This window comes from Mobula hypostoma, chromosome 17, assembly GCF_963921235.1.
Source record: "Mobula hypostoma chromosome 17, sMobHyp1.1, whole genome shotgun sequence".
Taxonomy (NCBI): Eukaryota; Metazoa; Chordata; class Chondrichthyes; order Myliobatiformes; family Myliobatidae; genus Mobula; species Mobula hypostoma.
Window position 1 is genome coordinate 40,788,042 of NC_086113.1, and position 27,816 is coordinate 40,815,857.

The window sequence follows — 27,816 nt, forward strand, 5'->3', positions numbered from 1 at the left end:
GCGTAATGGCTCAACAGTGGGCGTGACAGGGAATGAGGAAAGGTGTAGCTGACTCATATCGCCAAATCATATCGTTTCCTTGCGGCCCGGTAGCATATGCTTTGTGGCCCGGTGGTTGGGGACCGCTGCCTTATTCGATTATTGAAAGTCGCTTCCATTGTGATTGGTTAGTTTAGAAACTGCAGTTGTCTTTCCCATTGGATAGCTGCCTGGTGTCCCTTTTGTAGTTATCTGTATGAAAAGCAGGGACAAGGTTTTCAATTTGTGTTTTCCTGCTCTTTTACTCTAAATTTCTCATGCCACACTGTCACCGGTCCATTCAATCCCAACCATGACACTGATGCATGGCATACTCTTGATCACAACTGATTGAGAAAAGCCAGGAGAAAATTATGAAAATAGGTTCTATACATGATTGATCAGCTTTTAATCAGTAGGGTGACTTTTAAGAGACATTGTTCAGGCATGTATAGAAGTACATGAAATTACTATTTAGAAACACGCATTCAATATGTTGTATTGTGGCACGGATGTAATTAAATGTCTCACATCAGTTAACAGAATTAACAAAGAAAATTAACAATTTGATTCCCAAACAGAGGTATCATAATAAAAGACAAAAGTTTATTCAAAGAACAGTTTTAAAGAACATTCTCTCGAAGGATGGGGAAGCAGAGAAGTGGATAGAATTAGGATAAAAACTCCAGAGCCTATGAAGAAGTATTGGAGTGATGGTATTTGAAAATACACAAAGGTCAGGAGCAGATGAACATGGATCTTTAGAAAGACTTTGGGTGGAAAAGGTTGCAGAGATTAGTTTAGAGTTTGAGATGGGTGTGAACTCATGGAGTTAATTTAAGATACACTATTTACCCCAGTGTAATTGTACTGCCATTAATTTACACGAGTCACCTCAAGCCCTTCTTTGTACTTCCATCAGTGTATCCTTGTATTTGTTTCCCTCCTTATCTTGTCTTCAGTTAAGTACAAGAGTATTAGATACAGTGCATCTCCTTAATCGCTGCTGTCAGTAACTTTCTAGTAACAATTACCTCTGGCTTTGACCTTCCCATAGGTAGAAATAGTTCCTGTGTTTAACCATTATAATGCTGCAGGAATGCGGTAGGTCAGGCAGCATCCATGGAAAAGAATAAGCAGTCGATGTTTTGGGCTGAGATCCTTCTTCAGGACTGGGAAGGAAGTGGGCTGACGCCAGAATAGAAGGGTAGAGAGGGGAAGAAGGATAGCTGGAAGGTGATAGGTAAAACCAGGAGGATGGGAAAGATAATGGGCTGGAGAAGAAGGGATCTGATAGCAGAGGAGAGTGGATCATGGGAGAAAGGGAAGAAGGAGGGTCACCGGGGGAGGTGATAGGCAAGTGAGAGGAGTTAAGAAGGCAGAGTGGAGAATAGAAGAAAAGGGGAGGAGGAAAGGATTTTTTAATACCAGAATGAGAAATCAGTATTTATTTAATTCCAATATTGCAATGATGGATTTAAAATCAGCTGCAATAACTTTGCATTTTTCTTTCTAGTCTGCCAGTATATTCAAAAGATCAAACAGGATCTACGGCAGGACACAAGATTTGTCACTTCCTATGTCAGGAAAGAAGACATTTTATTGGAGGATACGTACACTGACACTCTAATGGAACTAATCAATGCAGTCAATGAAACCATAGGAACCATCTCTCACTTGGAGGATTTGTTCGGTGACACTGGAATCATTAACGAAGATGCAGAAACTGTGTTTGTAACAGGCGATGCTGGAGTCGGAAAGACCATACTCCTCCAGCGACTTCAGAACTTGTGGTCAAAGAGTGAGCTCTGTGCTGACGTTAAGTTCTTCTTCAAGTTTAGATGCAGACTGTTCAACAGCTTTAAGGAGGAAGACAAGATCTGTCTGCGAGATCTTCTGTTCAAGTACAATTGTTACCCTGATAAGGATGACGATGAGATATTCAGTTACATCCGACAACATCCAGCCACTGTTCTCTTCACACTGGATGGATTCGATGAAATTAATGTAGATGGCGACCTTAGCGATATCCCTGATGTCTCGTCACCCTTTGAGCCCACACACCCAGTAGCCCTGTTGTTGAACCTTCTCCGAGGAAAGTTATTAAAAGGTTCCAAAAAATTGTTGACAGCGAGGACAGGCACAAACCTACCTCTGAGGATGGTAAGGAGGAGAGTGACCCTGAAGGGCTTTTCCAAGGAACATCTGCTGGGTTATTTGAAGAAGTTTTTCAAAAACAAGGCTGATCAAACTTTGGTTCTAACCCAGCTGGAGGCAAACCCTCACCTGTGCAGTCTGTGTTCAGTGCCATTGTTTTGTTGGATTATATTTAAATGCTATGAACACTTCCAGTCCTCAAGTAGTCCTCAGCAGTTGTTGGATTATGTTACACTAACTGACATTTACCTGTTGATGCTGGAGGTATTCCTGAATCGCTCTACCAAGGTGGCATTGAACAAGCAAAGCAAAAGTCAAAATGAGACCTTTAAAGCAAAGAAGTGTGCGTTGATGCGTTTAGGAAAACTGGCAAGGAGAGGAATTGAAAACAATAACTTCATCTTCAGTCAAGAGGAAATCACAGCTGCTAACATCTCTGAAGAAGATTTACAATTGGGTTTCATTAAAACTGCAGGCCACTATGATGGGTGTGGGAGTCAATCAACATATGAGTTTCTTCATCTCACCCTCCAGTCCTTTTTCACTGCTTTTGCCTTGGTTGTAGATGAGGAAATCAATGCCAGAGAAACCATTAAGTTTTTTGCCAAATGTGATAACCACATGATTGGAGCCCGGGTCAATAGCCTTTTGCTACATTGCTTGGGCTATAACTCTCACCAAGGAAAGGAGCAGTTGGACATGAATGAGCACTTGCAGTTCACCATTCTTTTTCTTTGTGGCCTCCTGTCTAAAGCTAAAAGGGACTTCTTCAAACATTTGTCTTCTTCGAGAAGCATCCAAAAGAAGCGCTCAGCACTCAAGTCCTACCTCGCTGAGCGCGTAGAAACACACTTAAAAATTCTGCCTAAGGCACCATTTCAAGGCTTTTCTAGAGTACAAGCCTTGCCCCGTTTTATCTGGCTGCTGCGCTACATTTTTGAAACTCAGAGTGAAGCGGTGGCCAGCCTTGCAGCCAGGGGGATTTATGCCGATTATATCAAACTCACCTTCTGCAATGCATTCTCTGCTGATTGCAGTGCAATTGCAAACGTTCTGCGCCATCGTAAAAAGATGATCGGACTTGAACTGGACAACAACAATATCAATGACTATGGGGTGAAAGAACTAGTTCCTTGTTTCGATAAACTCACAGTGGTTAGGTATGTTTTTGATTATTACATATAGTTTTCATGAATAGGTTGCATTTCCTTCTACTGCAGTAGTTGTGCCATTAAGTACCATCCCGAAGTCATAAAAGTAGTGCCATTTATGACTTTGGGATGTTATAAACACTTGAAAAGCAATGAAGTGATTCATGTAACTGCCAGATATGTGCAAGTAAAAAGCTGTGTAAGTTGGTTTGGTTGAGGGATGAAGATTGGCCAGGACTCTGTGCTGGGTGCCTCCTTTTCTTGCAGATTGTCTCAGGATGGGCCATTTCCTCTGCTGACCGGTAGGCTACACAAGTTCAACAATAGCTTGCTCTCGCATGGATAGAGTCCCTGGACATTAGTTTTCCAACAGAGAACCAGTGAAGTTCTTTGTTATAACAGGCAGACTTTGCTGCTAGTTTGCCTAGAAAGCCAGTGAGTTTCCCAGGTCCAAGCTAACCAGCTGTCAAAGCTGTTACTGAGATTAAGTATTTATTCCAAAGTTCTCAACTAAAAAAAAATATATTTTTAATCATTTAATGATGCTGCATATGATAGGTCCTTTTGGCCTAAGGATTCTGTGCTGTCCAATTACCCCTGTGTGACCTATTAACCTACTAACCTGTACATCTTTGGAATGTGGGAGGAAACTTGGTAGTGTGGAGGAGCAGAGGGATCTGGGGGTACATGTCCACAGATCCCTGAAAGTTGCCTCACAAGTGGATAGGGTAGTTAAGAAAGCTTATGGGGTGTTAGCATTCATAAGTCGAGGGATAGAGTTTATAAGAGTCGCGATGTATCGATGCAGCTCTATAAAACTCTGGTTAGGCCTCCATTGGAGTACTGTGTCCAGTTCTGGTCGCCTCACTATAGGAAGGATGTGGAAGCATGGGAAAGGATGCAGAGGAGATTTAACTGGATGCTGCCTGGGTTTAGAGAGTATGCATTATGATCAGAGATTAAGGGAGCTAGGGCTTTACTCTCTGGAGAGAAGGAGGATGAGGGGAGACGTGATAGAGGTGTACAAGATAATAAGAGGAATGGATAGAGTGGATAGCCAGCGCCTCTTCCCCAGGGCACCACTGCTCAATACAAGAGGACATGGCTTTAAGGTAAGGGGTGGGAAGTTCAAGGGGGATATTAGAGGAAGTTTTTTTACTCAGAGAGTGGTTGAAGCGTGGAATGCACTGCCTGAGTCAGTGGTGGAGGCAGATACACTAGTGAAATTTAAGAGACTACTAGACAGGTATATGGAGGAATTTAAGGTGGCCGCTTATATGGGAGGCAAGGTTTGAGGGTTGGCACAACATTGTGGGCCGAAGGGCCTGTACTGTGCTGTACTATTCTATGTTCTATAAACCAGAGCACCTGGAGGAAATCCACGCAGTCATGAGGAAAGCATACAAACTCCTTAAGGGCAGTGGTGGGAAACGAACCCGGGTCACTGTAGCTGTCGAGCACTATGCTAAACACTATGCTACCATGCTGCCCCACTATTTAAGGATAGAATGATTAAAACATCAATCATTGGAATGTAATTTAAACATTTTAGTCAGCTCTGTTAGTCAGATTTCAATCAGACTGAAAGGAAATTATGGGTCGATGGGTCCTTCTGTTTGAAATTGTTTATTTTTATTCCCATTGTAATCAATGGACCTGCTCGCCCAAGTTCAGTAGGCTGATGGCACAGACTAATTGCTCAGCCTCCAGAGAAAGTCTGCACCGTCCTGATCATGATGACAAAAGAACGTTGGTCATTTGAACAATCAAATGGGGCCTTGCTTTAAGCTTTTCTCTCGAGGGGTAATGATGTAAGGAAGCAGTCTGGGTGCCTTGGGATTAGTGGTTAGTGAATGGAATTTAAAAACTTACCCACTGGTTTAGGAATCCCAAATTCCTGTTAAATTGGAAATGACTGTTAGTTATGTGTATAGCTGTAAGCAGTCTGCTGAAATATCCTCTTGATTGATGTGAGAGATGAGAAATTGCTTTTAGTTAATGCCTCCAGCACAACACCCTCAAAAGGAACTTTTGTTTATAGAACTCTTTCGCATCCTGCAGAGCACCCAGGGATTTTGCTGCTGATTATTTAGCTGTTGTCACAGATGTGAGGTGGTAAACACATGGGCCAGTTTCATGTGGCAATGTACTGTGAGGGTCTGACCACTGGTACTGTCTCTGTGACATTTCAAAGATACACAGGCCGGTCGGTTAATTGCCCGCTGTAAATTGTCGCTGTGGTGGTTGGGTCTGGGTGAAATTAGTATGGGATTCGTGTAAATGGGTGTTTGATGGTTGGCACAGAATCAGTGAACTGAAGAGTCTGTTTTTATTTTATTGATATATAGCGTAGGATAGGCCGTTCCAGCATCCAGTAACCCCCGACTTAACCCTAATCTAATCATGGGACAATTTATAACAAACAATTAACCTACCAACCGGTACGTCTCTGGTCTGTGGGAGGAAACCGGAGCACCCGGAGGAAACACGTGGTGATGGGGAGAACGTACAAACTCTATACAGGCAGCTGTGGGAATTGAACTGGGTTCGCTGGAACTGTAAAGCGTTGTGCTAATCACCACTCTACCTTGCCATTTTCATTCCATTAATGCATAACACTCCTGTAGGTTATAGTGGGAAATTTGACTGTATTGATGATGCTATAGGATCAAATCGTTACTTTGTTGTGTTGCTTCTTGGTCTTCTGAGACCACTGACCCTTCAAGAACTTTGCTCCTTCCAAAACTGAGTTGCCGAGCAACAGCATTTCTTCCTGTCTTTGCCAGATGCGCCTTCAGCCCTCTGGGCTTTAAATATGCTGGCATTCATTGCTAAAACTTCTCTGCTGACTTTTAACACACTCTTTACAACTACTCCTTTGATCAAGCTTTTTGTCATCCAACTTGCTACTATCCTTGGGCCAGTGTTAGTGTTTGTGTGCGTTCCTGTGAGGTATCTTAAGGTGTTTTATTCCTCTCAAAGTACAACATGTTATGGGAATGAACTGGCAATAAAGTGGAAACACACAAGTTTTTAGATTATGAAGAGACGTGGTCCCCTTTTATTGTCATTTAGTAATGCATGCATTAAGAAATGATACATTATTCCTCCGGTGTGATATCACAAAACACAGGACAAACCAAGACTGAAGAAACTGCCAAAACCACATAATTATACATATAGTTACAACAGTGCACAATGCCATAACTTGATGAAGAAAGTCCGTGAGCGCAATAAAGTTCAAAGTTTCTCAAATGTCCCACATCTCACGCAGTCGGGAGAGGGAAGAAAAACTCTCCCTGCCATGCTGACCACAATCCGACTCTGAGTCATCCGAAAACTTGATTCATTTCACTTTCTATCATTTGCACCGTTATTTTCTATATTGATGTGTACAAGAAAGTATTCTGGGAACAGTAATTTGAAAAGAAAGTGGCTGGAAAGACATGATTTATAAAAGGACATGTAAATTCAGGAAAATATTTTCAAAACAATCTTAAATCAAAGTGAATTTTACTGAATTGCCAATTACCCAGTGCATGTTAGGTGAAAAAGTGACTGTTCTTTAATAAAATTTCCAGCAGTCTCCATAGCTATTGTTTTCGGATGCCTATATGAAAGCATTTAATGCCCTTCTGGCCCCTTCAAGCTGTGCTGCCCAGCAATCCCCTGATTTAATCCTGCAACCATGGGTTTCCAACCATAGACAGCAGTTGAGGATAAATCTTTGAGGAAAGTTAAAATAAAGGAAGCATTGCAAACTCTTTCTTGACATGACAAGTACAAAATACTAATCTCTTTTGTGCACGGGCTGCTTAAAGAGTAGACTCATAGGCACCATTCATTCAAATTTTATTGTCAATATTAATATCTCCCTTTCTCTCTGCATAATTTGAGAAGCAGAATTGGTTAGAACTTCAGTATTTCTTTGTGGCACCAATTGAAGAACGAGGAGACAGAAAACTTGTGGTCTCCAGCACTATTGTTACATAAGTTTATGGAGATTTACCATTATAAATGTGGACATAATACTTTAAACAAAAAGAAAAGTTGTTACTGAAAATGTTATCCATGTCATAATGGTATATTTTGGAGCTTGATGTACACAAGTCAGAAGCTGCAGTACAACTATGATTATAGTTAAAAGTTTTTTTATTAGCTGTGGAGCACCTTGGGATATTTTGATATACAAGATGTTAATTAAAAGTTTGTTTACATTCATATCCTATTTGCCAACCCAATTTCTTTGTAACATGGTGTAACTGTCCACTGTACAGCTAGCACAAAGTTTAAAATTGACTCTTTAAGTGTGATGTTGGTGTAACTAATCGAAGAAGCAATTATTTCAAGCTGAAATAGACAGCTGTTAATATTAACTACAGTATATGTTAAATCAAGGTCTGCTTTTGCTTTGATTCAGTTATCCCCTTGTCCTTCTGACCTCCCTTCAATAGCTAGTATGAGGACTCGGGAGAATAGCTGGGTTTTGATAAGACACAGCGGCTTATATTTTGGATATTGTACACACTTGCATGTGAACTTCCTAATGTGCCCTTTATCATTAAACTCAGGTTGAGTGTAAACATGGTCACAGACGACGGAGCTAAGGTGCTGGCTGAAGAACTCATAAAATATAAAATTATTAAATATCTTGGGTAAGTTGCTAGTAACTATATTGTATGCAATGTTATACATGATGATGTGAAATACACGTATATTGAATTCTGATTGGACACACAAGACTGTTGCTGTACATTTACCTGAGCATTGGTTTTGAAGCAGGCGTTGTGGTTGTTTGTGTAGCTACTTCATTCCCTGTACCTCCTGCCTACCCCTTAGCAAACAGTGACAAATAGTTTAAGATTCTTTGTCTCTTCCCAACTGCAGTGTGCAATGATTTGTAATTTTCCATGCCCCATGATATGCCAGTACCTGAAACCATTTGACTTCCTGGTCGATAGAGCAAGACAATCAATTGCAAAGTTCAGGTTAATTTTAAGGTGCTGAGAGAAAGGAGGAATTCTTCTCTGAGTAGCCATTTCCCCATTAGGTTATTGAAATTCACCCTAATTACTATCTCGGAATATACGCCACAGTACAAAGCGATCTCTGTTCCAGGCATAAACAAGTCCAATTTTGACATGAAGGAATTTAGTAAATCAGCATGCACCATTATCAGCATTATTGCATACACCAGCAGAGATCCCATCCAGTCAGTTTTATAAATGTCCCTGTATCATTCATTCCCTTTAGGTGCTGGACCTGAAATGTCTCTGATTACTCACACCTTGCAATTTGAGTGTTCTGACCATGCAGTTGTTTGCAGGCACACAGCAGTCAGAATTTATGATTAGTCTTCACTTGATACTATTGATGCTTTGGCTATAAACATGATTTGGGATGTTCTGGAAGGCAGCATATAAATTTTAAAAAACTTTCTATTTTAGGCCATGACTAGGAAAGTCTTGAGATCATCTATATTGGATCCAGGAAATAAAATGAGATTATTTTCTAAAGTTATTTTTTATTTATTGAGATACAGCGCAAAATAGGCCCTTCCATCTCATCAAGCCATACTGCCCAGCAATCCTCTGATTTAATCCTGGCCTAATCACAGGACAATTTACAATGACCAATTAACCTACCAACTAGTAGATTTTCAGACTGTGAGAGGAAATAGGAGCATCTGGAGGAAACCCACATGGTAACGGGGAGAATGTACAAACTCCTTACAGGCAGTGGTGGAAAATGAACCCCAGTCACCTGTACTGTAAAGTGTTATGCTAACCACTACGCCACCATGTAACTGGACAAGAACTGTGGAGGAATAGAAGTAATTGGGAGCTAGTTTAGTTGAATCATTAAAACCTAACTGCTAAGGAGCTCAATGGATCAGGCAACGTCTCTGGAGGGAAGCAGACTGTCGACGTTTTGGATTGAGAAGATGAGATATCCAGATGAAGAGTTACTGATACACCGTTGAATGGCAAGAGCCTCAGGCTGAGTGTAACACTAGGAAAACTGGGATTTTGGTTCGTTCAGATATTTGGAAGGTTGTTGGGTGGAGGGGAACTATACTATACAAGGAAAGGTGCACCAGCTCAGGCTTGATCTGTGTACCTGAGAAACCACAGGACTTGAAATCATAGTCCATGACCTCTTTGATTGATCTTTGCAATTTGCCTGTGAGTGGTCTGAGCAATTGGATGTTATTCCCATGAATACATTAAGACATTTTCATGGTCTTTGACTACATTTCAAAAAATTCACTTTAAAATGAAAATTCTCAGTGAAGCCAGCAATTTTAAAGAGAAACCAAACTTTGGTCAGTTTTAAGGAGAGCATGAGAAATCGTCCCAGTGAGTTTGAAGGGAGTGGGAGAACTGGGGAGCTGGTGAACTGAAGGACAACACAGAATGCCTAGCGAGTTACTGTACATGCTGAACTATTGGAACTTCCAACTAGTTGTCAGAGTTTTACTCTTCTGGCATTTCAGCTAGGCCAAAAGACCCTCACGAAGCTAATTCCTAGGATGTCAACATTGTCCTAGCATGAGCAACTACAGGAAAAAGACCCATGAACCCGAGGAAGTCGAGTACACAGGCAGAGACAGATTTGCACACCCCAGAACTCTTTCACTCTCCACTGTACATGTTTATCATCCTGCATTCTTTCTATCACCAAGTGAATGAATTTGTAGTAATTTTATATCTTTGCACTGTACTGCTGCCACAAGACAACAAATCCCACATCATCTAAATTAATGTCAGTAAATCTGATTCTCCTTCTGGTGCCATTACTGGTTTGAGCTCACCAGTAGTGTTGTGCGCAGCCTTGCTTCACGACCTGGTGTGGATAAATTAAGACAAACAAGTGTAGATTCTGAAGCTAGCATCAAGCGTTCTCAGGGATAGAGTTATGTTGCCCTGATGCATGTATTCCTCATAACTGTGTGGGCTTCTTCTGGGTCCCCTGGCTGCCTCCCACAACACAAAGATGTGTGAGTTGCTAGGTTACCTGGCAGTTATAAACTTCTCCTAGAGCAGGGATTCAGAACCTTTTTTTATGCCATGGACTCTTACCAAGACATGCAAGGAGATAGTTACACCCAAGGTGCAGGACACAGCTAATTTGGTGACTGTCAAGAGGGGGAAAGGGATAGGCAGCCAATGTGGCGTACCCCTGTGGCCGTTCCCCTCAGCAACAGGTATACTACTTTGCATACTGTTGGGGCTTGGGGGAAATAATCTAACAAAGGAAAGCCACAGCAGTCAGGTCTCTGACACTGAGTCTGGCTCTGTGGCTCAGAAGAGAAGGGGGAAGAGGAGGCAAGCTGTAGCAGTAGGAAATTTGTCGGTTAGGGGAACAGAAAGGAGGTTCTGTGGACAAGAACAAGATTCACGGTTGGCATGTTGCCTCCCAGGTGCCAGTGTCAGGAACTTCTCGAATCAAGTTCACGGCATTCTTAAGTGGGAGAGTGAGCAGCCAGAGGTCATGCTCCATGTCGGTACACGTGACATGAGTAGGAGGGGCGATGAGGTCTTGCGTTCAGGGTGTCAGGCGCACAGTTAAAGGACAGGACCTCCAGGGTTGTGATCTCAGAACTGCTACCCATGCCACGCGCTAGAGAGGCCAGAAATAGGAAGATCGTACAGTTTATCATGTGGCTAAGATGGTGCAGGAGGGAGGGCTTCAGACTCTTTGGGCTCTCTTCAAGGGAAGGAGAAACCTGTACAGAAGGGATGGTTTGCACCTGAACTGGAGAGGGACTAATATCTTAGCAGGTAAGTTTGCTAATGCTGCATAGGGGGTTTAAACTAGAGTTGCAGAGGGATGGAACCAGAGCACAAGAACAGGTTGTGGAGAAAGATGCTGTTAAGCCTATATACAAAGTCCACAATCAAAAGGTCGAGCATGGTGAGACTAATGTTCTGAGCTCCATATATTTCACTGCTAGGAGTATTGAAGGAAAGATGGATGAAATCAGGGCATGGAGCAGCACGTGGAATTACAACATTGTAGCATTAGTGGAATTTGGTTCAGGAGAGGCAGGACTGGCAACTTAATGTTCTGGGGTTCTGTTGTTTTAGATGTAATAGAGTGGGAGGGATTAAAAGATGTGGGCTGGCATTATTAATCGGTGAAAATGCCAGGCAATGTTACTATGGCAGCCAAGAAAAAAAAAAGTCATGTAATTAAAGAAAGTTTAGAAATATGAGTTAGAGTAATTTACGGTGATAATGAAATGAGCAGATTGTTATTACAAACTCATATGGTTCACTTGTACTTCAGGGAAGGAAATCTTTGGTTCCTTTTCTAATCCAAATAATACATAAATTATCTTCAATATATATGGATGAGTCATAAATAGTGGTGTTCTATGAATAAATTGAAAATATATGTCATGCACAGTATTTGAAAAACTTCTACATGATGGCATAAATCAGTATTTAAAGCACCATTGGGTAGTCATGGACATGCAATGTGAATTTATTGAGAGGAAGTTATATCAACAATTGAAGTTTTGTTGATGAAAATAGTGTTTTGGACGGAGTCTGCATGGATTTTAGGAGGAGGTCTTGTAACAGGTTGATCTGGAAAATGAATACTCATGAAGCTGGAGGAGAATATGGCAAATTGGGGCATTAGTTTCCTGTAATCTATGTTAATTGAAGCCAATGTAGAAGCTTTAGTGGATTCAAATGTGATTTCTTTAATCTTATTTATCCCATCCACCAAATTATCAAGACAATCAATATTGCCGGAACAGAAATATTACCATTAGAAGTTTGCTGTTAATGGGGTGATAATGTTTGCCCCACTGCTATGTCATTGTCCATGAATGTGCTTGTTACTCTTCCAGCCTATACAGGAATCAAATCACTGATGTTGGTGCTGAGTACATTGCCAAAATCATTGAGGAATGTCCAAGTCTTCATACATTAAAGTAAGAAATGTGTCAACAATTTATATAAATTTCTTCTATTGTACATGATATTCATAGTAACAGTTGTATCTATAGTAATTAAAGGCCAAAGAGTGGGTATTTTTCCCCTCTCTGACAACAAAAGAAAGTAGAGGAAATGCGGATGCCGGTTTTCAATGTTCTCTGGGAAGCTGAGTGGCAATAAATTCAGAATTTAAATATAGGTCTAGAGAGCACTAAGAATTTAACTGGCAGAACTTGTAAGGGGAACAAATTTTCTGAACAAAGTATCTGTTAAACTGGTCAAAGTCCATTAACCTAGCAATTATGAGTGTCCAAAAGGAAGAAAAATATCATACAGTAGGATAGGGCAAGTGTAAATAAAGTTAATGTTCATGTCATGATGTACCTCCTGACCTGTTGAATGCTTATAGCCTTTTCTGTTTTTTATTTTAGATTTCTAGCATGTTTAATATTTTGCTTTTGTGTTATTGTTACTGTGAATCATGAACACATAAGAATATGTGGCATATTTAACTCTTAAGGATTGTTCTGCTGTTTCTCACTTCTAAATCATGCATCATTTATAAAGTGACTTCCAAATTTCCATCCCTCAGGTCATCTTGTAAATCACTTGTTGTGGGATCCTGGTTGAGCAATGTTGAAAAAAAGGGGAGGGAAATGCAAAAGTCTGTTGTTTGTTCCTGAATTAGATCATTCTATTATTAATGTATAACATAAGCATTTCTATTAATGATCTTTGCAGAATTGGCCTCAACAAGCTTACAAGTGTTGGAGGGAAGTTATTAGCACAAGCAATTCAGAAAAACAAGGCATTCAAAGACTTGGGGTGAGTATAGAATTTTGCTTCTTATGTTTATAACCTACTTACGAATGAGGAGAACCACTGGGCTTGTTTCCATAAAAAACAATCTCAAATTTTATTAATTGTGGCATCAGTGTTTTTTAACTCTCCCGCCTCTCTGGTTTTGTCTGATGCCTATGTGCTTCACTGTATGTGTGAAGAAGATACCCTTAAGGTAGAACCACAGTGCAATTTTTTGCACTAACTTTGCATGCTAATTGAAAATAAATTTCAAGATCTGTATTTTTCAAGACCTTAATGAGTTCCTTCTCTTTTTCATCTTCTGAAATTGGAATAGCATATTTTTGCAGTCTTTTAGCCATATTTCATATTTCTATCTTCATAAATGAACCTTCTGTCTCTTTGAGTACCCTCACCATTTTAAAGTTTTCTGCAGAACAGGAAAGCATACTTAAGGTTTGCTGGACCAGAACTTTAGATTCTTCGACTGTAGTTGCTCAGAAGTTTACGCATTGTGCATTTGCTTTCTCCATGCAAATTGCACATAAGAGTCACTTTGCACACATCAGATCATTCCTGTCGTCTTTTTCAAGTCAAGTAGTGGTCATCATAAAATTTGGCCAATCACATGTAAGATCGGTCTCCTCTGTCAATTGTAGTTACCCTTGAAATTTCCAATTTGATGTAACTTAAGAGACTTGTTTGTGACTATAACAAACCATGAAATACATGTATTTTGGTTACAAGCACAACAGATGCATTAAGTAATTTAATTCAGAACAAAGAAGTAATAATTATCAAAGATATTCATCATAGCCTGTTCCTTGGGACCCCAGGGACACCTTTTCCCTTGTTTGAATGACACATTTTTTAATGGTTGGGTTGATCTGTTCTCTAATCTTGGCAATTTACTTGCAAACATTTTGTCACCACGTGTGGAGATGTTGTCATTCCTTTGTAGGATGAACTGTGTGAGATGAATGCAGCAACTGCAGACATTTGTGATGAGTTAATCACTCTGTAGAATGGGGGAAGGCCTAGGATTGTAGTGTAAGTGTGTGCATTTCTCCCTCACCTGCACCAGGATCTTTCCTGTGGCCGCAGAGGGGCTGCCCTGATGGCATCATTGGAACAAAGACGTGACCATTGTGAACTCTGCATCAAGCTCCTGACTGACTCCACATGTGTCTTGTTTTAGTGCATGAATCTATATGATAAACAGAGTTGTTCTATTTGGTTTGATGTGCTGCACATGTTTAGAGGCAAGTATCCTTTAACATCAGTTTTTAATTATTTTGGCGAGAAGTTTATTGGAAAGTCAATTAGGACCAATCTTTCTCAGTTTGTGTCCCTTTATTATGTGGATTTGTCCTGTTTAGTTGTGAGTGCTTGAGTGGAAAGTAGGTAAATTGTCTGGCTTTTATTTAAGCTTGCTCCCCTGATCAGACAGACTCTGGGAATTACTCGATTCCACCTTTGCTGCATATTTGCCCAACAAAGAACTCAGCTGCATCTTCATTGCCCTGTTTAAAGACAGAGAGAGAGAGAGAGAGAGAGAGAGAGAGAGAGACACACACACACACACACACACACACACACACACACAATCAGCTCTTTCCCAGTTTACTGAAGAGTAAGAAGAGATGGCATATCACTGGTTGCCGCAGTTACAGAGCACCAGCTCAGATATTAACATTGCCCTTAATAAGGCCAGTTAGTAATGCTGACCTGGAGGGTTTGGTTGACGCCACAAGAGGGGAGCATTCAGGAAGACTCATGGAGAGGCATCCTAAGATGCTTGATGTAGTGTCTAACCTCTCAGATCAAATAAATAAGATAATGAGCAGCTTGCACCTTGTCTACATTTTCTTGGGAGCTAAGGTAGAGAAGGCGAATGACTGTGCCAAGGAGGGAGTAGGTTTCTGCCTGTCATGTGACAATCCATCAGCTCTTTCCCAGATCCAGCAGCCTGCTGCTTCGCAGGAGACTGGTGCTGTTATCAGGGAGAAGACAGTCATCCTCCATGATCTGTTTGTGGTACTGTGCAGAGCCCTGGAAGCCAGTGGTGAAGTTGTGCCATCTGAGAAATGAAAAATGTGTGCATCATTGTCTGCCAAGAACTACGCGAGCACAGTTAGCAGGCTGGCAATCAGGCTCCTCTCTGAGGGCATTCTAACCTCTCCTGCAATCAACAACTTCAAGGCACTGAATTTGTCACTACACCAAGCCTGCTTTGTCAGTGCACAGGCTCACCAATTGGTACCTCTCAAACTGGAGGTGACCCTTAAGAGTGCGAGAGCACATACTCAGCATGGCATCCTGAGGCAATGCCCACATCTCAAAGGTGGCCAGGAAACCACAGGGGAAACATCTTAAGCCTGGTTTCCAAGCCCGCATAAAAACACAAAAAGCTTAAGGGGTCCAAGTGGTGAGGAGATTAAGATTTTTTTCTTTGAGGGTAAAAGTACTATTCCATTATAGTTGTACAGTAACTCGTATTTGTGCAATTCATGTTGATTGAAGCCAAGTAACTTAGCCGAATGCAGGTTCTGTTCATGTTTTCCATCCTTTAGTTCCTTCTCCTTCTTGGACAGTTTATGAAGTTGTCAATGTGAAGCACTAGATCAATGCTTCTGCAACAAATTTCACCCTGTCATTATGTATTTACAAGAGTATCCAATCCTAATTCTTGTGTGAGGCTGGCCCATCCCTCAAGTAAGATTCAATGGAGAGGAGACAGAGTGTACTTTGTACAGGAACTGTAGAGCACCACGTCAAGAGGCCATGGGAAGTCACACAGGCTTATAAAGGAGGTTGGTCTTGGACAGCAATTAATGCACCCTGCAGATTTTCCTGAAAAGAAAAGGAAGTCTGCATGAAAAGGAATAACATTTGCATTATTTTTGCAAGGACCACGATGAAGACTGCAAGGACATGTGGGCTTGTGCAATCTTGCTGTAATATCTGGCAGAGACTGAACTGAGCTGGTCGTTTTAGTCATCAGTTTATGCGAGAAATGCCTGCGTTCATTTTAAGCTACGTCATTTCCTGGAAATCATTTATCATCGTAGTATGCCTGCAGGGTACATGAGTAGTAATCATATCTATCAAACTGTGCTGTGTGTGATTTGAGAATGAGTGTTAGAGAGCTTCTGAGAAACTTCCCAGAATCAAACACTTGGGATACACCCATATATACTAATTCGGTATTAATAATCATTTTTTTATTCTCACCAACTTCCCAGATTCCGGCACTCACCTACATGTGGCTAATTAAGGTGTGAATGGAGATCAAGTGACCACACAAGGTCTGGCTGTCATAGCCAGCACCTTGCGGAAACCTATTAACAGTAGATGCTCCTCCTCCAGTATGTCTAGTCCCTGCTCGGTTGACAGAAGTAGATGGAGCAGAGAGCATCACTGACTAGCCTAATGCAATGGTGAGCAATGAACTGATGTTAAAATACCATCAGCTGGGGTGATCCTGAAGCTAGGAGGTTGGGCGACTTAGTGACCTTGACTTTGACTGTGAGAACATAGCAGGCATACCTGTGTGATTTTGAAGTTTTATGAGATTGAGGATCTCAATGGTGAAATCCTTGTGAAAGTGTAGCTCGCGTAACCAGTATTCCCCTGAGAAATCTAATTAAGGTCATGGCTCCTAGTAAATCCGGGGAAGAAACTGACCCTCGGGGCGATTCCTGTGTTGTATCGATAATGTGTTCTCTCGTTGCAGTTCCGTGTCATCCATCAATGGGAGTGCTCGCAGCAAATTGTTCAAAATACAAGGAGAGCTCAGTGTTCAGTGTAAGCTAAGTGCAGAATGAGCTGTCAGCCTGCAGGCTGCTGTACAACAGTCTCTTGGTTGCTCATTCCTAGTGGTTGTTTCTGAAAGTCAGAGGTTTTCCAGATCATTGTGATTAAGAAATCTCACTGCCGATGCATTGTACGCATTGCAATACTGTTGATAATCCTTGGGTGAGATTGTTGCGTGATAAACAGTACTAAAAAATTTTTAAACCTTCCTCAAAAATAACTCTTCAGCATTCACGACTGGTGACATCTGAAAAGGTAACTTTCAGGCTATAATGCCATTTGTATTGGCTTGAACAGACAAACTGGTAGGCCAGAGTCGCAATTACACAAATGTAGCACATTTAAACAGCTTGTTACCATCCACTTTGAAAAGGAAATTGGGAAGTATTTTCTTCTGCATATTTCCTCTGTTCATTGTGGTTTACCAGTTTTCAACTTGTGACTGAGCTTGTCCTCTCTGGGCACTTTCACCAATAAATCACCACTCTGTCATGTAATTTATCCCGAATTTACGATCTCACTGCGTTATTAAATTCAGAATACTTTAGGCTTGACATACTTTCTCTCAATAATGGGAATAATAAGAGCCCTCTACTTGATGAGTGTCAGAAATTCCTGGAAAAGATATAGAAAAATATACTGTAATATAAATTGCTATCTGTCCTGAACCTTTGTCATAGAAACAAAGAACAAATTAGCTTTTATTTAGTGCCTCCCAAGGTTTTCCACTACGCCCTGCAATGTGAAAGAAATGTATTCAAGATGTAGCTGCAAAGAAAACACAGCAACTAATGTTCTATCATAAGATCTTAAATCCTAAGGAGATAAATCTATTTTTGCTGCTCTTGACTGTTGTGTTGGCCATTGCAGTGAAGTAGCGCTGTGCAACTTCTTACTCTCACCTGGTTTAATATTTGAACTGAAAGAGGGCACTTCCAGCTCCCCCATTATTGGAGCACTCCCTCGTCATTGTGTGCTCAAATTTATAAATTGGATTTGCACCTTAAAGCCACACACCTGAAAGGGAGTATGCAACCAAATGAGCCATCGTAACCCCCACCCCTCGACTTTTTCCCGTTGACTGAAGAAAAGTACACCGAATTCCCTCTGTGTGAACTTGCTAGCATTTCAAAACAAAATTATCTATTTGTTTCAGTTATACTTTTCAGGGCCCCAAACACTCCTTCCAGGTGAGATGACACTTCACCTGTGGGTCTGCTGGGGTCATCCATCGTATCCAGTGCTCCTGGTGTAGCTGCCTCTCCCTGATGTAGGTTAGGGACCTGCTTTTTTTGAGCCCCTTTGCTCCATCCACTGCGAAAGACAGGATCTCCCTGTGGCTACCAGTTTTAATTTGACTTCTCAATCCCATTCTGACTTGCCTTTCCAGGGCCTTAAATACTACCATGAGGTCAAACTCGGGCTGGAGGAGCAACATCTCATATTCCATCTGGATAGCCTCTAACCTAATGGCACGGACAAAAACTTCTGAGACTTCTGTTAATTTCTTCCCCATCCCTTCTCTCTTTTTCCATTCCCTGTTATGTTTACCTTTGCATCTCTTCTCTTCTCCTCACCTGCCCTTCACCTCCATCTAAATTTCCCAAGCCTCCTTCCCTTTCTTCCATAGTTCACTCTCCTCTCCAATCAGAGTCCTTCTTCAGTCCTTTGCCTTGTCCACCTATCACCTCCCTGCTTCTTACTTTATCCCCTCTCCTCCACCCACCCACTTCGCCCCTCACCAAGTCTTACTTATCATCCCTCAGCCTGCACTCCTTCCCCTCCACCCACCTTCTTATTATGCCTTCTGCCCCCTTCCTTTCCAGACCTGATGAATGATCTTGGCTTGAAATGACAACTGTTTATTCCCTTCCATAGAAGCTGCCTGACTTGCTGAATTCCTCCAATATTTTGTGTGCATTGCTCAACATTTCTAGCTTCTTCAAAATCTCGTATGTTTGTTATACCTTTGCCTTGTTACAATAGCAGCTGGAACCCACATCCCAAATGCCAGATAAGACAACAACAACTGCCAACAAAAGCAAACGTGTTTCAAGTACTGTAGAATCTTATACTTCATCAAAATCTAATTCAGCCCACTTTGATTGCACTGACTCTTTGAAAGAACGATCCTTGCTTTTACCCACAAAATATTAAGTTTCACCTGATTTCCCTTTGCAACTTACTGATCTCTACAGCATCCTTCAGGTAGTCATTTAATATCATAAGCTAATTAATCGTTGGAATTTTTTTAATCCTCTCTCCTGATAGAGAGAGTCATCAAAATTAATCTTCCTTTACTGAATTTCTTATTGCTGGAAGCATTTTCCTTGCTTATTTCAATAGAACATTTCATAACTTTGAATGTCAACTTACTTAACCTACGGAAAACAATCCCAGCTTTCCTACATTCTCCACATAACTCCTGCAACTAATCCATACCATCAATGCAGCAGACCACTTGTGTTTCATCTCCAGATGCTCGTCATCCTTGCTTAAGATGGGTGACTGGGATATAATATTCCATCTGAGGCCCAACCAGAGTGTCAGTTGATAAGAAATGCAATCCAAAAGGCTAAATTGAGAATTCGTAAATGTAATTAAGCACCATTACGAGCTTCTTGCATCTCTAAGTGGGTTGTACTCGCAGCGATTTTCTGATTTCAGTGTTCCTGCTGGAGCAAAGCCTAAAACAGAAGGCAGATTCTTGAGAGGAAAAGAGTGAAGCTGTCTCATCGGCCACAGACCATCACGTAGAACTGCTATAAATTTAGCAGATATCCACTGAAAGCATTAAAAAAAAAATCAGCAGCTAAGGGGGAAAAAAATGGGTGGGGGGGGTGGGTAGAGTAACACTATCATAGCACCAGTGACCCAGTTTCAATTCCACCACTGTCTGAAAGTCTTTACATTCTCCCCTTGACCCATGTGGATTTTCTCTAGGTGCTCCAGTTTCCTCCTACTTATGGGTTAGTCGGTTAATTGTCACATTGGTGTAATTGGGCAACACAGGCTCGTTGGGCCATAAGGGACTTTTACCATCTGTGCTTTATCTCAAAATAAAATAAAATAAAAGTAAACCTAAGGTCTTTACTTGCATTCGTGGTTGCGCATTCACTAACTACTGCTTAGGATCCGATTCTTTGCTGGGAGAGATGACTGCTTCCATTTTCTGTTTATCCAGAATGAAGATATAGCAAGTAGGTATGTCAGGAAATATATGAAACCTGATTGAAAGTTAATTATACAGTAACCTGAATGTATCCTGTAGTTTAATGATGAAGTGATTACTTAGTTCATACGCATTGTTTAAGTGTGTTGGTTTGCACCCGTAGTGATTATCAGTCACAAACTCAATTACAGAATGTGGGGGAACCGGATTGGCGATTTGGGTGCTGTTGCCTTTGCCGAAACTTTAAGGAATCACCCTTCAATACAAGAACTCAGGTAATTAATTGCTCCTGGCTTCATGACTTAACCTGGATAATCTCTTGTAGGGCAATAACATTTTTGTAAAGATGATTGAAAGTTGTCCAGTCCATCCAGATTTATTGCTTAAGAATGAGTGCTGAAGATCAAAACCACCTTCCAAGTTCAATGAGAGCTTTCATGATGAAACTGCATATTTATTTATAAAAGCTAGTGGAATCATGCATGACCCGATGGCAGTGCATGCTGTGAGTCAGAAGTTACGGATGCAAGGACCACTCTGGGGATTTAAAGCAGTGTGTGGTGACCTCTCCGTTGTATCTGTAGATCAGCTATCTATTCAACTGAGTGTTAAACATCTCTGAGTGCTATTCAAGGAAGTGCAGGGGACTGTCCCCTGGTATCTCGTCCAATGTTTTTCACTACCAACACCTTAGAACACCCATCATCCTGTTTCTGTTAATGGGCATTGCGATAGAGAACATGGATAGGTGAGATCATTAATGTAAAAGAGAAGTGTCTGGTGGGAGGTGTTTTCAAATAGTTCCAGAGTTTGCCGAAAACATGGCCAATATTGGGGATGTTAGGGGAGCACTAGATTCTTTGGTATTTATTGCAGTGATAGTGGAGAGTGTTGGTGCGTGGCCAAGTGGTTAAGGCGTTCGTCTAGTGATCTGAAGGTCGCTAGTTCGAGCCTTGGCCGAGACAGCATGTTGTGTTCTTGAGCAAGGCACATAACCACACATTGCTCTGTGACGACACTGGTGCCAAGCTGTATAGGTCCTAATGCCCTTCCCTTGGACAACATCGGTGGCGTGGAGAGGGGAGATCTGCAGCATTGGCAACTGCCGGTCTTCCATACAACCTTGCCTAGGCCTGTGCCCTAGAAGCCTTCTAAGGTGCAAAATCCCTAGTCTCCCAAGACTAACGGATGCCTATAAAAAGTGAAGAGTAGGGACTTAAGTATAAAATGGAGACATTTGAGAACCAATAGCCAATGTAGTTCAGCAAATAAGAGTTTTGGGTGAATCTTTTCCAAGGTGTAGTCTTTTAAGGTGGAGAGGATAAAAGAAACAGTTGGGGAATTCTAGAGGTTTTGGGCTAAGCAACTGAAAGCAAGGCTTGAAAGTCTATGCTGTGGCAAACTGGACTGTTTATTTATTACTCTATGTAAATCAATATATTCAAGGTGTCACTGTGACTCTTTGATTATTGTATCATTTGAGTATTGTATCATTTCTTAATGCATGCTTTACTAAATGACAATAAAAGAGGATTGTGTGTCCTCATAATCTAATCTAATCTAATCTAATTTGCTCAACAATGTTTACATTCTTTATCTAGTCTGGCAGCCAATGGCATTTCCACAGAGGGCGGTAAAAGCTTGGCAGCAGCACTGCGAGACAACAGTTCCCTGGAGACATTTTGGTAACAATTGTCTTGATATCAGAACATTTAGTTTCATCTGGTGAAGAGCAACAGTTCAGTAATATTTCACTGCAGGACTTCAATACCTCTGTAGGCTTGTAGTCATCTCATAAAAATAGACTTGTAATTATAAAACACCATATTAACTTGCAAGAGGAGGTTTACAAGGATTATTCTGGGAATGAAGGGGTTATCACATCAGGAGCGTTTGGCAGTTTTGGGCCTCTACTCACTGGAATTTAGAAGAATGCGGGGAAGGGGGGTCTCATTGAAACCTACCGAATGTTGAAAGGACTAGATAAGATGGATGTGGAGAGGATGTTTCCTATGGTGGGGGCATCTGGAACTAGAGGGCACAGCTTCTAAAGTGAGGGGTGACCTTTTAGAACAGAGGTAAGGAGGAATTTTTTTAGCCAGAGAGTAGTGAATCTGTGGAATGCTCTCCCACAGACTGTGGTGGAGGCCAAGTCCATGGTATATTTAAAACGGAAGTTGATAGTTTCCTGCTTGGTCAGGGCATTAAAGGATATGGTGAGAAGGCAGGTGTATGGGGTTGAGTGGGATCTGGGATCAGCAATGATGGAATGGCAGAGCACTCGATGGGCTGAATGGCCTAATTCTACTCCTATGCCTTATGGTCTTATTGACACCCCAAAGCACTTCAAATATAGGAAGTACTTGCTTGAAGTGTAGCTTCTGTCCAGTGAGATGTTACATTGTGTAAGTTAAGATTCTCCATCTGTTATTATAATTCTTTGATGTGTCTAACATGCAACTCTACACAGACAGCACTGGAGAAAGAATCGAACTTATGTCACTAAGCTGTAAGACAGAAAGGAATATGCTACCTACGTTATTTATGTTTGTAGTCCCTTGGACACCAATAAATACGAACAAAGTAGGAAGAGTAAAATTTAGGACAAATTATAGTGAGTTGTCAAGCAGATCAATGTTTGCTAGGAATGATTATACTGGAGAAGGGATGACCACACTGAGAATAATTAGCAGTATCCACAGGAGCTTATATAGTGGACTTGTAGATCCCCCTACTGGTTTTGACTAATCAGTGCATATTTTGAGTTTTCTTAAGTACTTTACCGTCAGTAGGCGATGATCAACTTCAGAAGTTTTTGACTTCCTTTTGGAAATTAGGTTGACAGAAAATCAGTTGAACGATGATGCGGCGTTAATTTTCGCAGAATCACTCGGGGTGAACAGAAACCTGCTTCACTTATGGTAAGTAGGAACGTAGATTCTGTGTAATATAGCTTTGTTTTGGGGTTCAGGGGTCATGGTTGGATTTTGTACCTCAGGTTGTCCTGCCAACATGGTTGGTCTTTTCCTGCAGGTTTTCTTACAAGAGCTCCCAATGTTTGATTCGGTTTCTTTGAAGCTTCCAAAATTTTAATAATAAAACAAGCAATTTAAGAACTTTTTAGAATTACCAGTTCTTCCATATTTCTCATAGCCTGAGTCCAGAAGATTAATTTTTAATTCTCGAGTCTCTGGCCGCCATTGGTGGAGAAGGTAGTTAGAGGAATAATGAGGTCTCAAGAATTATAGGGCTGGATTCGTTTACAGAAATAGAGGGGAGTGAATGCGTGGGCATAAGTTAGCCAAAACTTCGGAGGGTGATGATAAAGGAATTGGATTAGGCAATGTTGGGAAACTTATTATGGATGTCAGTTTCACTGGCTAAATTTCTAGTATTCCTTATGACATAGAAGGAGACTATTCATTCCACTGGGTCTATTCCAGATTTCAGACCCCCTAAATCCCTCACTTAGTTCCCTGTCAGCTATTGTGTCACACGCCCATTAGCATCTCTTGCTCCTCCTACAACCCACGTGCTAGAGGCAATTTACACCGTGCCTTTGAGATGTGGGAGAAAAGTAGAGCATCTCGGTGCAACCCATACATTTCCAGAAAGAGTCTACAAACTCTGCACAGCAGCAGAGATCAGGATTCAAGTTCAAGTTTAACCATACATGTGTATACAGCTAAACAAAACAGTGTTCCCCCAGGGCCAAGGTGCCAACCATGGTACATACAGTCACACATGGCACCTGTAGTTATGCTGGAACGTACAGTTATTAAAGTAATAGCACAAGTCCCTGAGTGGCATGGCATGAAGATTTATGGTGCGTGGCATGTCCTGGAGCCACATTTCTGTAAGAACAATCACGCAGCAGTTCATCATCTGACGCTGGGTCAGCCAAGATGAAAGCAATTCAGCTTGTCTCATACTGGGTCTGCTGCAGATTTAACCTGTGTCACTGGAGCCAATGCACTGCACTATTCTGGTGCCCGATGGGCCACTTTTTTGATGTGACGGGAAGGGCAGCCCGATTGCCACTTACACTGCCTGTCACACCTAGCAGTGAGGTATTAGAGTGCTTAGTACATTGACATAATCAAATATATTATTTTATTTACAGGTTGATAAACAACAAAATTACTGCCGTGGGTGTTAAGTATTTCCTAGAAGTACTACCTAAAAATTCAACAATTAAAGAGATATGGTAAGAAAAATTTCATTGTCTGGAAGGAGGTAATACAGTCCATTATACCCATGGCAGATCTTGGGAAGAACTGTACAACTAGTCCCATGCCTACTGCCCTTCTCCTTAACCCTATGAAATATATCCATTTCAGTCATGCATCCAATTCCCAGATTATCCATATTGTCATCGCTTTGAAGCCATGAAGCAAAGTTCCGTTCACAGTTTCCAGTAAAGTAAGTGATATCAGGAACATTTTTTAAATTTAAAAACTAGGGCATTGAATGTCAGAAACATTCCACTGTCCTAGTTTTCAATAAAAAATGAAGCATATGGTTGGGTCCAGGGATATTCATGCTTTACTCTTGTGTTGAGCTGCGGCAGTCTGCTGTGCAACATTAAAATTATCCCCAGAACCAATAAATTTTCAGCTGGCTTGGTTATAATATTTAATGTGGAACATTCCCTCCTCTTGAGTCAGATGGTGCAAGCTTCAAAACTTTGTTTCAGAATGTCCTTGTGACTGGAACCGAGAGCTCTGACTTTGAACTTTACATTGCCATCCAATGTTGCTTGTCCCCCATATCTGACCTGGCTTTGTGAAACCCCACGTTTTTCCCCCCATTTTGAAGGAACAACCAGCCTCTCAGATGTGATAAAGATGGATATTTCAGGCAGATTGGTAATAAAGTTGCTTTCCTTTCTTTCTCTCTCTTTGTTCCCAAAGGAAAGGGCATGACATTTGATGTACGTATTCAGTTTGTGAGTTCCCACCTCTATGCCATTTTCCAATATTTTAGGCATATAAGCAGGGTAGATGTTGGTTCTTTTATAAAGGGTCCACAAAGAAATGGTAATTCATGTATGTCTGGGGTGGATGTTAACGTCTTTGTTCTTTCCCAAACAGCTTGAATGGCAATAGCATATCTGCTGAAGAAGCCAAAACATTTGCAGATGAAAAACGGTTGGTGCTGTGACGGCCATTTCTCATGAAAAATGTACTGGAGGGTTTCAAGTGAAGTGCTCACCAAGTCATGGAAATTTCTCCACATTTTGTTATTTCTTTTGTGGGTGTGTTGATAACTCTAAAGGGACTGAAATTGCCGGAAAATCATGGTGCTTTCTACTAGCTCTGAAAGACTGCAGGCAGCTCTTTGACCATGAGTAACCTGTAGCTATTGTCTACAGTCCCAAGCATCAATGCAAAGGTATAAACAGAGCTAAGGCAGATATTAACGATGGTTGTTCTTCCATCACTGATTCAAATGGAGATGTGTTCTGAAGTCACATGGATTAGAAATTCCATTATTCAAATGTGTGCAGGCAATCAAACATTTGTAGTTATTTATCTTTATTTATGCCACTATATTCTGGTAGTTTATAAAATAAATTTTGGGAATGAATTTAAGTTTGCAGTTTAGTTCTTTATTCGTCATCTCCCTTATTAATGCAGGAGTGGAATGCTTAGAGCATTAAATTACAAGAAAAAGTATACACAATGCTGTATTACTGAGGTTTGCATTAACATTACCTATTTTGAATTGCGAAGCTTGATCGGATTACATGCTTGGTTCATTGACGAACACAATCTATTGCCATCAGTAGTCAGTTGATTCTATTTTCCAAATCATCATCTTTTTTCAGCTGGATATTTTGATATTGGAAACAATCTTTTGGGCTATAATTCTGACAAGGATTTCGGGATAATGCCCACCTATGACATCACTAAGTGAGCATTTCATCTTCCATAGGAGACCCGGAAATGGAGCCTCTGTCTAGACTGAGAAGAGGAAGTACCACTACATTTTTTTTCAACACCTTCACCCATGCCCAATATTTTAGAAAGGTCTAAATGCATTCAGATGAAAAAAAAAATTGTGAAGTGTATTATTTTAATCTTAAACATTATCCAGCAGTAATCCAAATGATCTTTGTCTATATGCCACGTAATCCAGCAGACTCTTGCGTGCAAAAGATTCGTATGCCTCTTTTGTCTCTCTCTAGTTTGATTTCACAGGTAGACTTGGCCTTAAGGAGCTCAAGGGCAGGTTAAGGAATTAATTCCCCCATCGGCCCTCATTGCCTCCCTGTCAGTTGACTTGACTGGAATCACCAGAATTTCCTTTCCACGAGCAACCATCAGTAGTCAGTTGATTCCATTTTCTAAAGAGCCGAGGAATGTTTGGTCTAGAAAAGGGGACATGATGTGAACAAGGGAACAAGGCAAAGATTTTCATTTATTGAAGTAAAACTTCAGATTGGAAGTTCAAATTTCCAGTTCAAAGTAAATTTATTGTCGAAGTACATACAGTTCATGTTACCGTATTCTACTTAATTGGGATACATCTGAACCAGTACATTTTGGCTCAGTTAAGCGGCTGCCCCAGTTAGCTGAAGCTTCATGGAAATAGTTTAAAAGGCATAAAAAGAACAAAGTACCATTTAACTGAGTAACAAATTACATATTTAAGTGAAATACAGAACAAATTAGAACACTACCAATACTACCACAGTATTATAAATGAGCAAAATAGTTCTGAATTGTCTTGCTATTGTTTTTTGTCAACTGTCATTGTCAAAAGTCACTACACTGCTTTTTGAACACAAATGCACACAACTGGTGCTATTTAAAAACAGTTCGTTCTAAGCAAGGCGTAGTGTCTAACGGCCACACAAGTGTACACGACTACATAAAATACTACATAAATAATAAAGACTGACAAACAATCAATGTGCAAAGAAGAGAAACTTCCTTTGCAGCTACTTCCTTTAAATGGTTGATGTCCATTTTTCTAAAGCGATCACGTGTTGTATTAACACACACAAAATGCTGGAGGAGCTCAGCAGCCCAGAACAGCATCTACGAAAAAAGTACAGTCGACGTTTCTGGGTGAAACCCTTCAGCAGGACTGGAGAAAAACTGCTGAGGAGTAGATTTGAAAGGTGGTGGGAGGGGGGGAGAGAAACGGCAGGTAATAGGTGAAACCTGGAGATGGAGGGATGAAGCGAAGAGCTAGGAAGTTAATTGGTGAAAGAGACAGAAGGCCATGGAAGAAAGAAGAAGGGGTGGGGGAGCACCAGAGGAAGGCGAAGAGCGGGTAAGGAGATAATATGAGAGAGGAACAAGGGGATAGGAAATGGTGAAGGGGGGTGGGGGAGGCATTACTGAAAGTTTGAGAAATCGATGTGCATGCCATCAGGTTGGAGGCTACCCAAGCAGAATATAAGATGTTGTTCCTACTACCTAAGTGTGGCCTCATCACGACAGTGGAGGAGGCCATGAATGGGCATATGGGAATGGGAAGTGGAATTAAATGGGTGGCTACTGGGAGATCCCACTGGCTCCCACCCCCCCACCACCTTTCTTCTTTCTTCCTTCTTCCTCAGCCTTCTGTCTCTTTCACGAGTCAACTGCCTAGCTCTTTACTTAATCCCTCTCCCTCCAAGTTTCACCTATCGCCTGGTGTTTCTCCTTCCTCTCCCCACACCTTTCAAATCTACTCCTCAGCTTTCTTTTTCCAGTCCTGCCGAAGGATTTTGGCCCGAAATGTTGACTGTACTTTT

At 41.1% G+C, this 27,816-nt stretch overlaps 1 protein-coding gene across 4 annotated transcripts in view; it reads left to right on the forward strand.

Annotated features, from left to right (window-relative positions):
• The window catches only part of nod1 (nucleotide-binding oligomerization domain containing 1), a 66,845-nt gene extending 41,197 nt beyond the window's left edge, over positions 1-25,648 (forward strand). For 3 of the 4 annotated variants that reach the window (XM_063069779.1, XM_063069780.1, XM_063069781.1), the window contains exons 4-12: positions 1,535-3,335; positions 7,898-7,981; positions 12,190-12,273; positions 13,019-13,102; positions 20,258-20,341; positions 21,668-21,751; positions 22,904-22,987; positions 24,190-24,273; positions 25,160-25,648. In XM_063069779.1, coding sequence (XP_062925849.1) covers positions 1,535-3,335; positions 7,898-7,981; positions 12,190-12,273; positions 13,019-13,102; positions 20,258-20,341; positions 21,668-21,751; positions 22,904-22,987; positions 24,190-24,273; positions 25,160-25,229 — 2,459 coding nt within the window. In that variant the 3' untranslated portion in view covers positions 25,230-25,648. Of the gene's footprint in view, positions 1-1,534; positions 3,336-7,897; positions 7,982-12,189; positions 12,274-13,018; positions 13,103-14,162; positions 14,669-20,257; positions 20,342-21,667; positions 21,752-22,903; positions 22,988-24,189; positions 24,274-25,159 lie in introns of those variants that run through there. The other variant, XM_063069782.1, reaches the window with a different exon arrangement.
• The last annotated feature ends 2,168 nt before the right edge of the window (positions 25,649-27,816 follow it).